General features: G+C 39.7%; 1 protein-coding gene across 1 annotated transcript; it reads right to left on the minus strand.

Moving 5' to 3' along the window:
* Positions 1-2353: 2353 nt before the first annotated feature.
* On the minus strand, positions 2354-12579 carry mtx1a (metaxin 1a). Its single transcript, XM_044117035.1, has 8 exons — positions 12457-12579; positions 10114-10183; positions 9944-10023; positions 7670-7762; positions 7404-7586; positions 4917-4993; positions 3928-4085; positions 2354-2745 (listed from the first exon to the last, which is right to left on the minus strand). Exons 1-8 carry the CDS (start codon positions 12535-12537, stop codon positions 2519-2521), a joined length of 969 nt encoding a protein of 322 aa, XP_043972970.1. The 5' UTR covers positions 12538-12579; the 3' UTR covers positions 2354-2518.
* Positions 12580-12597: the final 18 nt, after the last annotated feature.

Below are 12597 nucleotides of genomic sequence, written 5' to 3' on the forward strand. Positions count from 1 at the left end.
AAGAGAACCAGAGGTAAAATAATGGCAAGCAGGGGCGGATCTAGAAAAATATGTGGCAATGGGGGGGGATTTATATATATATATATATATATATATATATATATATATATATATATATATATATATATATATATATATATATATATATATATATATGTATATATAAATATATATGGGCAACTGCCACCCCATGCCATCCCAGTAGATCCGCCCCTGATGGCAAGATAAAGGCAAGCAAAATTAAACTAGGATGACATAAGATTAAGTTACATTATACGAAGATAAATTAAATAAACTAAGATAATTAATCTAATTAAACTAATCAAAGGGAAGATAAATATGGAGACTGAAACTGGCCAAGTTAATCTAAACTAGGAAATAAATTAAGCCAACACAGATATGTTAAACTAAGGTACGTTAACAGAAGATAAGCTAATATAAGCTAATAGAGCAAAGTTAACCTAAGCTAGCATGAGATCAAATAAAACTAAGCAAATAAAGCTAAACTGAGGTAGGCTAACAGATGCTAAGCTAATGGTTTAAACTAAGTGAAAATGAGATGCACTAAGATAAGCAGTAAAGGTTATCTTTACTAGCCTAAGCTAAAAATTAACCTGGACAAAAATATGACGCCTGATGTTGTTAAGCTAACAGAAGCTAACAAAGATTTTAAAAAGCAATTTTTGGAAGAACTATTGATCATACTTGATTTTGTAGCAAAATGTTTAAACCGTTAAGATTTTTATTATTATTATTAAAACTGTCTGATGAAAAAATGTTTTTTATAAACTTGTTGGGAGGTTCTGGAGGATGTTGATCCATGGAGCAGCAAACATGAGTTTCAGGAGGAAAATGTCCAGGATCAGAAACAAACCCAACAGTTTCTCCTCCAGCTCTGCTGCTGTTTGTTTCGGATTCTGGAGCGTTGCCATGGAAACGCGTATTTAAAAGCAGGTGAGGAGGAGGGAGGAAACTCCTTCATCCAACCGTCTGACTTGGTTTTCCTGCTGAGCAGCAAAAGGAAAAGTGAGAAACAGGAGTTTTTCCCTTCACTGAGCTGGTTCTGTCGGTTCTGTTGGTTCTGTGTCGGTTCTGCTGATTTCTCCAGTTTCTCTGTGAGCAGAATGAAAGGAGGATTTCCATCCAAACTGTTTCCAGATCAGCTCGTTAGCAGCGAGGAACCCGGCCAGGATTCCTGTATGGTGCCGTCATGTGCAGCTGGGTGTCCCTCAGGAGGTCCAGACCCGGTCCAGACCCGGTCCAGATCCGGTCCAGACCGACGGCTGGAGGCTCAGGACGGAGGAGGCTTCACCGATCCAGTCTGCTGTAAAACTATAACTCAGAATAAAAAAATATGGAGCCGTTTGCAAAGTTACAGGCAAAAACTGAAATCTTTTCACCATGTTATTCATTCATTCATTCATAAATGTCAATTTCAAACTAAACGTTTAGTTAACAAGATATAAATTTAGTTGACATCCTAAATACTCAGCTACAAACTAAATGTGTAGCTAGCAAGTTAAATATTTAATTTACAACCTAAATATTTTTGCTTCAAACTCAATGCTTAACTTCATATTTGGCTTCAAACCAAATATTTAGTTTGTAAATTCAATACATAACTTGCAACCTTAATATTTGGTTTTAAGCTAAATAAGTAGCAAACTACTTATTTAGCTTAAACCAAATATTTAGCTAGCAAACTTTGCTAGCTAAATATTTAGTTTAAATCTAAATATTTAATTACCAAGATAAATATTTAGTTTAAATTAAATATTCAGCTTTAAATATTTCACTTGCAAACCAAATATTTAGTCGGCAATGTAAATATTTAGCTCCACACCAGTCATTGTTTTTGCCCTCCAGTCTGATTTTCTCTTCATCTTCCAGCAGGATTTTTGTAAATATATTTATAATTTATAATAAAAATTTCAAAGCTTTTTAAAAGAACAGTGTCAATCTAAGAAAGATGACAAATATACCTCCTGGAAGTTAAATGAAAAATTTAGCTTATTAGCTTAAGTACTAAACTTGAATAATTGCAATTTATATTTCAGCACTGAGATGAAACTTAATTTTATACTCCGGTTAACAAACTTGAGTTTAATTTACTTTTTCCTGCAACAGATTACAGAAATGTTTTCATTTTAATTTCTCAAACCAGAAGCGTTAAGGTTTGTAGAAATGGCTGAATATTTGAATATTTCTAAAAATTTAATTCTAATTTATAGATTTGTGCTGTAATCTGATTTTAGTTTAGTGAACAGCAGAAACATTAAAGATATAATCCGACAAACCGAAGATCTTCCTAAAAAGAAGTAATTCATGTTTTCAAACATTGCTCAGATGAAGCTGTAGTGGGTTGAATATCTTTATTTCCTGTTTAGCACCCTGACCCACTTCCTGTCCGTTGCAGACTCATAAATTATTTCTGTTTTGATCTCTTCCCGGCCGTTTCCCGCGGTGGTGAACCTGGAAAAGCTCTGGCTGTTCAGTCCCGTATCGTCCTTCGTTTTCCTCAGCCGTCTCCTTCTTCTTCGTGGGCCCCGATGTGCTCCGGGTCCGGCGGCTCCTCCAGCGCCTCCTGGTGGCCGTGTTGGATGGACACCATGCCGGTCAGCAGGGCGTAGCTCAGCATGGCGCCCAACGCAAACAGCGCCGACAGAAACTGCTTCCTGCGCTTGTTGGGGACGTTGTCGTAGTCTCCGGCCTCCGGCGCTGCCGGCGCTTTCTGAGCCGCCGGCTCTGCGGGAGAGAAATGATCAATCCGGAGGATCATCAGCTGTGGCTTTACATCAATACTTAAACAGCTCTAACATCTTCATGCTGTTAGAAAATAACTTCTAGAAATATTTCATATTTTCCACTTCATTTGTACAACAATTCCAGCAGTAACTGAAGTTCTTATTTATTCTTTTCAATAAAAGAAATAAATCTGGAATATTTTTTAGATATTTAAAATATTTTTCATTTACATATTTTTAATTTGTTTTAATTCATTAATGCAAAACATTCACTAAACATATATATAATATAATGTATAATAACATTTTATTATTACAATTAATATTTAAATATGTTTATATAGCTTTATAAACATTTTTTAAATCTATCCATCCATTTTCTGTTCACTCTTTGTCCCTAATGGGGTCGGGAGGGTTGCTGGTTCCTCTCCAGCTACGTAATGGGCGAGAGGCGGGGTCACAGGGTCACCCTGCACAGGTCACCATTCTGTCGCAGGGCAACACAGGACACACAACCATTCACACACACACACACACACACACACACACACACACACACACACCCCTAGGGAGAATTTAGAGAAACCAGTTAACCTGACAGTCATGTTTTTGGACTGTGGGAGGAAGCCGGAGAACCCGGAGAGAACCCACCATGCACAGGGAGAACATGCAAACTCCATGCAGAAAGACCCCGGGCCGGGAATCGAACCCAGGACCTTCTTGCTGCAAGGCAACAGCTCTACCAACTGCGCCACTGTGCAGCCCTCATTTTTTAAATATTTGAAATATTTAACATTTGCATAAAATTTTGATTATACATCATTTTTATTTAATTTGTATATTCAATTTTGATTTACATAGCAATTAATTAAATTAATTGATACATAAGACTCAAAGGTTTAATTTATAAAATATTTTTATGATCATTTAATTTTTTTATATTTAAAATATTTCTCATGCTAAAGGTAAAACTTTAAAACTTCAATAAATGGTTTAAGTTATTTTCTCTCTGTGACTCCATGTTTTTCCTGCACCAGATTCCCCTCCTGCTCCTCCTCCGTCACTGAGCTCATCTGTTTACAGACAGTTTATATGAAGTCATTTCAATCCAACTTCCATAATTTTAGGGCCCAGAAGTGACTTGTGCAGCGTTTTCCTGCAGATGCTGCCAGATGTTGCTCACCTCGGCCGTCTCTGGGGAAGTAGAGCAGCAGGATGTTGGAGCAGAAGTCGCTCAGGTTGTCCAGGGACTTCAGGTGCTGCTGCAGCTTTCCGTTGGGAAGTCTGCACTTCAGGATGGGAGCCAGGTGGCCGAAGACGTAGGCGTCCAGAGACGAAGGCCTGCAGGCCAACAGAAATGGCAGCGTTAATGTGTGAGCTGCATACGTCCCTTTTTTAATAAAGTTTGTGATGATTTATTGAAGAACGGCCTCCAACTGAAATAAAATCTGGCCTACCAGCTAAAACAAATAAAAAACCATTATAATAACTCACTTAAACAAAAAGGCAATTATTATTGCCATTATAATCCATGCTTACGGACAAATCTCGTCCAAAGCAACAATGTTTTAAGGCTGATATTGTCACTGGACGATCTGCAGAAGAAATATTTACGGATTATTCTTAAAATGTAAATCAATAAAGTGTAACATATTTATTTACAGTAATTAAAATATTTTTTGTTATCATTTGTCATTTTGGTAGGCCATGTTATAAATCTCTTAATGAATAATTGTCAATTTAGTTTTAGGACATTTTTGGGGTAACCAAAAAAAGTCACAAACAACCAGAGGGAGAGACAGTTTATAAAAACTATTAATCTGGCATAATTTACAAAGGCAGTGTAACGTTTATTATTATTATTACCTATGCATTAACTTAAAACATTGCAGAACCAACCCAAAATATACTAGCAGTTAGCAGCTAATTGTTAGCTGCTAAGCTAGCGGGGCAACTGGCATGTTAGCATCAAAATGCTAACAAAACAGAGCGGTTATTTCACTCTCAAAACATCGACTGCTTGGTGTAATAACACACATATATAATAAAACTTTGTAGAAATTATTTCCAGGCAACATGAGTGCTGTTGGTCTGGAATAATTCACTTTAATAATCGTTTTAAATTTCCCTCTGAGGTCGGAGATGGAAAATCTGCAGAACTTGAGAACTTACGATTCTCCGAAGAAGAACTTGTGTGAGCCGAGCCTCTGCGACAGGAGGTTCATGCACTCTGCGGCGTCCCGGTACAGCTGGAAAACACGGTCCAAAACATGGTCCTTAAACATCTCGGTTCCGATAAAAACACCGGGTCCAAAATGCCTCTGGCAGCAGGAAATACAAGGAGGTTCCGAACATCACCAGAACCGGAACAGAACCGTTTGAAGGGAATATTCAGAAAGAATAGAACAGGAGCTCTGAGTCGCAGAGAAAAAAACCTTAGAGAAACTAGACCGACCTTTGACCTCAAAGGAGATGGAGAGAATGACGCTGACCTGAGATTATATTAAAATAAACCAGATTAATCAGATTAAAAAAATAAAAAAATCATTCTGCAGATTTTTTATTTAACAACAAACTTATTTTTCACAGTATCAGCAGGGCGGTTCCAGAAGTATTTTCCTGCAGGTGCTAAAGGGGAGCTAAGCATTTTACTGAGGTTGTATGACGGATCTTTTACCCTGTAGTTATCAACACAGGCGTTAGTATTGCTATTTTAATCAGACTGATTTGCGTTAATTTATGCTTAGACATCAGCACGGAGCTTTGAGTCATTGGCCAGATGACTTCCAGATAATAAATTACATTGTTTAGGTTAAAACAACATTTATGACAAAGAGGATAGCCTAATATTGACCCTTTGCAACAGCGTCACTTAATCATTCAAAGCCACATGATTTACACCGGAAGTGAGAATCTGGAGTATTGAACAATATGGTGTCGACAGTCAGTTCATCTAGATAAGGGACTTACACTTTCTGACAAACTGCGACAGCCGATTGGTCAGTTGCTGACAAATTCCCTGCAAAATTGGGGGAGGATTGCTCCACGTCTGCAGGGGCCGGAGCCGCCATCATGTCGGAAGTGATAAATCCATAGAAAAAGTTCAAATCCTACTGCTTGATTTTTTTTTTACTCAGTATATAATAATATATATATATTTTTTTTAACCCTTTTGTGGCTCTAGTGTCCCTTATACGACAGTAGGCTGACAGGAAAGGGGAAGACGTGCGGCAAACATCGCCGGGTCCGGGAATCGAACCCGCGACGACCGTGTCGAGGACTGAAGGCCTCCAAACGTGGGCTGCGCTGTCCTCTACTCCACCACAGCACGCCCTATTCTGTGTTTTGATGAAAATGCTGAGGGATGTTTAGAGAAAAGAACCAGATGTTGACAGCCTCATTTTCTGCTTCCCTGAACACAAAGCGACCTCTGACCTTTGTCAAAGGTTGCCACCGCTCTGGATTTGTTCTGACCACATGGAAGCAATCTCTGTGTCCAGATGGGAAAAACTGACAGATTAAATCCCAACCAGAGGAGCTTGGATGAATATCAGGATTTATTCACTCATTCATCTATCTGCTCATTTTTACACCAGCTTCAAACAGAAACTGCGACTTCCACAGGATTTATTCAGCAGGGAAAGAAGCAGAGAGCAGCCAGCTGTCAAACATGGTGGTGGAGGGATGATGATGAGGGCTTGTTTTGCAGCTACAGAATCTAGACTCCATAAGATCAGTTAAAGGGGCAGCATAATGTATTTTATATCAGTGGTCCCCAACCTTTTTAGTACAGTGGACCGGTCAACCCTTCCGAAATTTTCTGCAGACTAGGGTGTGTGTGTGTGTGTGTGTGTGTGTGTGTGTGTGTGTGTGTGTGTGTGTGCACATTGTAAGGATCGAGACCGACGTTGTTTCTTACTCATTCTGCTGCATGTTGGCGCGCAAGACATAACTGACAACATCCGGTTTAGGATTTTCCAAATAAAAGCTCCTCCAGACTCAATACATAGAATGGACATATTTAATTATTTCTTGCGCGGCCCGGTACCAATTCGGTACCGGCCCAGTGGTTGGGGACCACTGTTTTATATAACACATAGTGCAGTTTTACAGCACAATCAGGTAACTGTGTTACCTTTAGTTATATATATATATATATATACATACATATATGTATGTATATATATATATATATATATATATATATATATATATATATATATATATATATATATATATATAAAGATAGAACTTGAAAGAAATTTAATGTCTTGAAATTGGGCCTCTGTTTCTTTAAGAACTTCTGCTCTTTCTGAAGCTCCGCCTTCAGGAAGTCCTCCCAACATGGCTCTTCTATGTTTTTACCAGTGTTGCTCTGAGCAGCAGCTCCTCTAATGAGCTCAGCAGTTCCACCAAATGTTTGCTAATTGCTGCTGGCTAGTCTTAAGGAGCTGAGTAGGGGAGGAGCTTCAACTTCAAAGGTGGAGCTACGTCCACCCAGGCATTTTGCACAGCTGAATGGTTGCCATGGAGATTAAACAGGCAGTAAAGAATCAAGGCAACACTCCTGGTTTGTTTACGATGAGAGAATAGCTTTGTTGGTGGATTTTACATGATACCGGCTCTTTAAGCTGCCGGGAAGCTCCAGCTTGGTCTCACCTCCTTCTCCAGCTCCTCCCCAGCCTCCAGTTGCTCGTCTCCCCTCAGCAGCCGCAGCTTCTCCATCTGCCGGCTCTGCATCCGGCCTGGCAGGAAGAAGTTCAGGGGGAACATCATGTGCTCGGCGTACCAGCGTCGGGTCACCTCCACGTAGTTCTTCGGCTCCACCCAGAAGGTGTAGATCTAAGGGAGGAAGTCCGACCCGCAGGCTGGTGAGCGGGTTCAGGACGGGACGCAGAGGTTCGGGGGGAAACCATCCGTCTTACCAGCGCCGGCATGAGTTTCTCCTCCAGCAGAGAGATGAAGGCCAGACTGTCAGCACCTTCTTTAGCCGACAGGTCGAAGTCTGCATTGAATTTCTGAGGAAACACAAACCGGGAGGGTTTTCAGACACTGCAGATGCTAAATTGCTTAAGCTATAATCTGAAATGTCTAAGCTGTAAACTTTCACCTTTTTAATAAAGTTTTTCCTGATTTATTTTAGAATAGCCTCTAACTGAAATATACAAAGCAACACTGCAAACGCTTAATAAAATAAAAAGCATTTTAGCTCATTTAAAAGTACAAATCACCAAACCTTTTTTACACAAAACAAAAAAGGCACTTATTATTTTTCACCTTTAGCCATGATTACGGACAAACATCCAAACCAACAACCTAACTTATACTTATTAACACTTCGGCATTACATTCTCCATCTTGGATTTTTCTGCTTCCACCGTTTGTTTTTTTTATTTTGGGTGGGTAATCAAAAATGGTCACAAAATAATTAATGAAGCTCTAAAAATGTTTACAAAACAGTTAATGCAGTATAACTTACAAAATGTTCAACAAACTTTATTATTATTATTATTACATATAAACATAAAACATGAAATATAGCACAATCAACCCAAAATACACTAGCAGTCCCCTGCTAAGCTAGCGCCTAGCAGGATGAGTAGCATGAAATGCTAACGCGGTAGAACGGTTATTTCACTCTCCAAACATTATCTACATAAACTGGTTGGTGGAATGCCAAATACTGTATGATAAAAGCTTTAGAAGAATCTCTTCCGTGTATTTGTTGGACGTTATTAACCTAAAACTAATAAAAGGTGCTTGTCCACTTCTTCATTTATGAGGACGGCAAAGTGGGGTAAAAGATGCACTGCCACCCTGTGGTGTGACTCGATATTACAGATAAATTCAATACATGTTGACAACTTTTTACTTCTGTTAATTTATTGACAATTTGATTAGTTTGTTACTTGTTGGATTCACGCTGAGGTTTATTTAAAGGCAGAACCTTTAATAATAAATGAAAAACAGTCTGACCCTCATTCTTCTTCTTCTTCTTAACCTTTATATTCTGTTTTGATTGTTGATTCTATGTTGCATTGTGTTTTTGTGTGTGATTTGATGTAAAGCACTTTGAAATGCCTTGCTGCTGAAATGTGCCATACAAATAAAATTTGATTGATTGATATATTCCCAGAATAAATAAAACCCATTAAGATTAAAAACATATTTTTTTCTGATTCTGATGTAAACAAAAGGAGACAGACAGGAGCAGAAGGTTCTGGAGAAGTTCAGCTGTGATTGCTGCAGCTTCACTCAAACAGGAGCACAGTTCTGGTTCTGGTCCAGTCTGAAGCTCTGCATGTGTCTCTTACTGAGTGTTGGAGAGTTTATAGGTCTGCAGATTCTGGTTGGACCCATTTCCATGTTCCTTCACTACCGTGAGGACATGAAGTTATTCTGAAACCGAGGTGAGAAGAACCAGACGAGGAGAAAGAACCACCAAAGACAAGCGCTGGGATGAAGAAGAGGTCAGGAGCCATGATGGAAACCATGATGACGGAGACAAACGAGCAGCAGGAACGTGACTGACGGGGTTTAAAAGCTGCAGCCGAGCGTGAAGACCGCAGTTTGCTCCTCCTGCAGCTCCTGAGGTTTCTGGACAACCTACCGCAGCGAGCGCGCCCCAGAGCATGCTGGGTAATGCCTTCCAGCTGTTGCTGGTCCCAGCTGAAGCCAGAGGTTTGGCTGATAACCGTAGAGGAAAAAAACTCCAAGTGTTACTACAGATAAAAAGCACCAGTTTCACTGGCAGATTTCCACTTAAAGTCAGGAAAAATGTCCTGTTAGAAGACTTTTTTAAAAATTGATATTAAAGGATTATTGACATAAAACAAGCTCCTTTATCTTGCTGAATGTTACTTGTTTGTTTTTTCAAGTGTAGATATTTGCACTAGGAAGTAGACAAAATACTTGGTAAAGTTTTATGTTATTGTAATGAGGTTATTTTGTTCCTTTTATAAAATCTCTGCAAATTATGATTAAAAATAAAAGATGCAAATGAGCGACTGGTTGGACTTCAGGATCAGTCCAGAGTTTCACATTAAAGGTATCTGGTCTCTCTCTATGTTTTAAATCTTAAAAAATGTCATTGTTGCAAAAGTCATGTCAACAACTGTAAATCCAGGTGAAATTTACCTGAACTACTTATTATAAAACAATAAATCATTGTTATTTTCTCTCACTGGTTAGACGTTCACCTGTTTCCTGAGGTGGATGATGATGTCAGAGGGGCGGGACAGAGTCTCGTTCTGATTGGTCCTCAGAGCAGGAAGAGAGCCTGGTGAAACCATGGGAAGCAGTAAAGCGTGAGAAGTTTTGGATGACTTTTTCTGTCGGAGTGAAGCGGAGCTGCAACGATCCGACTCACCGCCGGGACTCCGCCAGGGGTTGCAGATCTTTCTAAGCTTCAGCGGAGCGCCAGCGAACTGAGCGTACGCCTGCAGAACAGGAGGAGTCAGAGAAACATCTTTACTCCAGCAGTTTAACCTTCTGCTCCAGTTAACATTTTTTATTTTCAAAAAAGCAACTACCAAATCTAGCAACTAGCAAAAAACCTAGCAACTTTTGTTTTCAAAAACGTGACTAACAAAAACTCTAGTACCATTTTAAAAAAAAGAAACTACCATTTAAACAAAATTGTCAAAATTTGCAGGTAAACAAAGATGGAAGCCTGAAGAGTCAGATTATCAGCAAAAACAAGAACATGTGGGGGTTTAGTCACTCTTTAAGAGTTAAAGTCATAAAACTCATCAATATTTGTTATATATGTGAAAATTGAAATTATTTTAAAAATGTAAAAATATAAGTTGATATTTAATATTTCTAAGAAAATCTTTTGAAGAGCCGCGGATGGATAACGGCTGTTCTCAGATTCAGACAGAAACTATTTTTAATTTAAACTGCAGCAGAAATCAGAAGCTGAAGCAGCTTCAGGAACCAGAATAAATGATCTCTGCAGACGGCAGGAACAAACCTCTCCCCATGTAGGGATGTGTGGGTTTCTGTTAAACTGCCTGAGACATGATGCAACCATCTGGAAAATGTTCCCAGAATCTGCTGCTGATTAAATCACTGTTTTTGTTCATGAGTTCTCTTTCAGGCAGTTTGTGCTTAACGGCGCCTTTCGGTTCCTCTGCAGGTCAATCTGACGGGACCAAAAGCAGCTTTCAGACAGACACTTGCAGTAAAACGTGACTCAGAGCTTCTGGAAGTAAAACCTGCATAAGAACGACCGGCTGCTAGTCGAGAGCCTCACTGGGTTTTACAACCAGAAAAAATGAGGAGGAATTTCCTCATAAATCTATGAAGACATTTATTCCACCAGCTGGATGTGAGGGAACTGGAGCTGCATATGGATCAGAGGTTCTGCTGCTCCTGCTCTGGGTTCTGGTTCTGTTTCAGCATCACCAGGCAGGAGGTAAAGTCAGTTTGCTGCTGAGAAGCTCCTGCAGTAAAACTCAGCTGGATGTGTTCATTACGTAACGTTGAAGTGCTCCGACAGGGTGGGACATCACAGCGTCCGTCCAGCAGGGGGCGCCTGGTGACCGCCCCGGTGGGCTGAAGCCCTGCCTCCTCCAGCTGTGACTCAGTAACGGGTTTCCCATCAGCGTCATTACCCAGCATGCACTGCTGCTCCGCTGACTGATGTGAAGCCAATACTAACATGTTTGGATCAGGTTTAATCCCTCAGCCGTCTGCAGGTGCAAAGCATTCTGGGTGGTCGTCATCATCTGATCTGTCAGTCTGATGTAAGAAAACGATTTTGAAGTTCTGCTGGTTCTTATAGCTGCAGTGTTTACTTAAAGCAGACGAACCAATCAGACTCCAGAGAAGTTAATTTATTAACCAATCACTGTCTGAGTTCAACCTGCAGCAGAAACACTTCCTGGTCAAAAGCTGAAACACAGAAACATCCAGAAACTGGACGTCTGAACTGACAAGGAGCTTTCTACAACTGCTAAATGCTTTTAATTTATGCTGAAAATGAAGGGAAAATATTCAGAAACTAAAACTTCCAACATTTTTCAGCAGTTTGCTGCCCCCTGCTGGTAATCCAGAATTACACAACATTCATGAACATCCAGATGCTGAAAATAATATTAGGATATAAATCATCCCGAATACTTCAGGATGAATACAGTACGTTTTGTTAGGATAAAATGACAAATAAACAATAAATAAATTTGCTGTTTTTTTCTACAGTTTTCAAAACTACGACCAATCGAAGCCAACGATGATTAAAGCAGGTAAAAATGCAACAATCAGGCTTCCAAGGTTGATTTTCATTTTCTTTTGGTTCCAGTGACTAAAACGAATAAAAGAGGAAAAATTGTTCCAGGTTTAGGAAATTCAAGCTTTTGAGTATTAGCGTTGTTATTATTAAAACTTTTAAAAGTTCCAAAGACCACGTGATCTGCAGTTAATCGAGTTATTTTCATATTAACTGGTCTTCATTTCCAAACTACTGCGGCTGTTTGATCAGCTTCCATGTGTTTATTCGTTAAAATAAACAGTTAAATTACATTTAAAATAAGCCAGTTTGACCGTTATATTAAACCAGTTTATTTAAACCAGTTTAAATAATCCGGTTAAGGTGCCAGAGCCTCATTCAGCGGTTCGGCTGCAGGATTTAACCCGCCTTTCGGAACCAGAAACACCGCCAACAGGCAGCCGGCGAACCGATACCGACTACCAGCGACCGAACCCTCACCAGAACCACCAGGCAGTCGGTGCTGACAGACGGTAAACCCCAGTCTCCTTCCCAGCAAAACAACTCGTCGGGGGCCGCCATCTTTTTCAACCGGAAGATGAACGTTAACACCGGAAAAGCAGCGCTCTTCTCCGCCGGTGG

This window comes from Gambusia affinis, linkage group LG05 (assembly GCF_019740435.1).
Source record: "Gambusia affinis linkage group LG05, SWU_Gaff_1.0, whole genome shotgun sequence".
NCBI lineage: Eukaryota > Metazoa > Chordata > Actinopteri > Cyprinodontiformes > Poeciliidae > Gambusia > Gambusia affinis.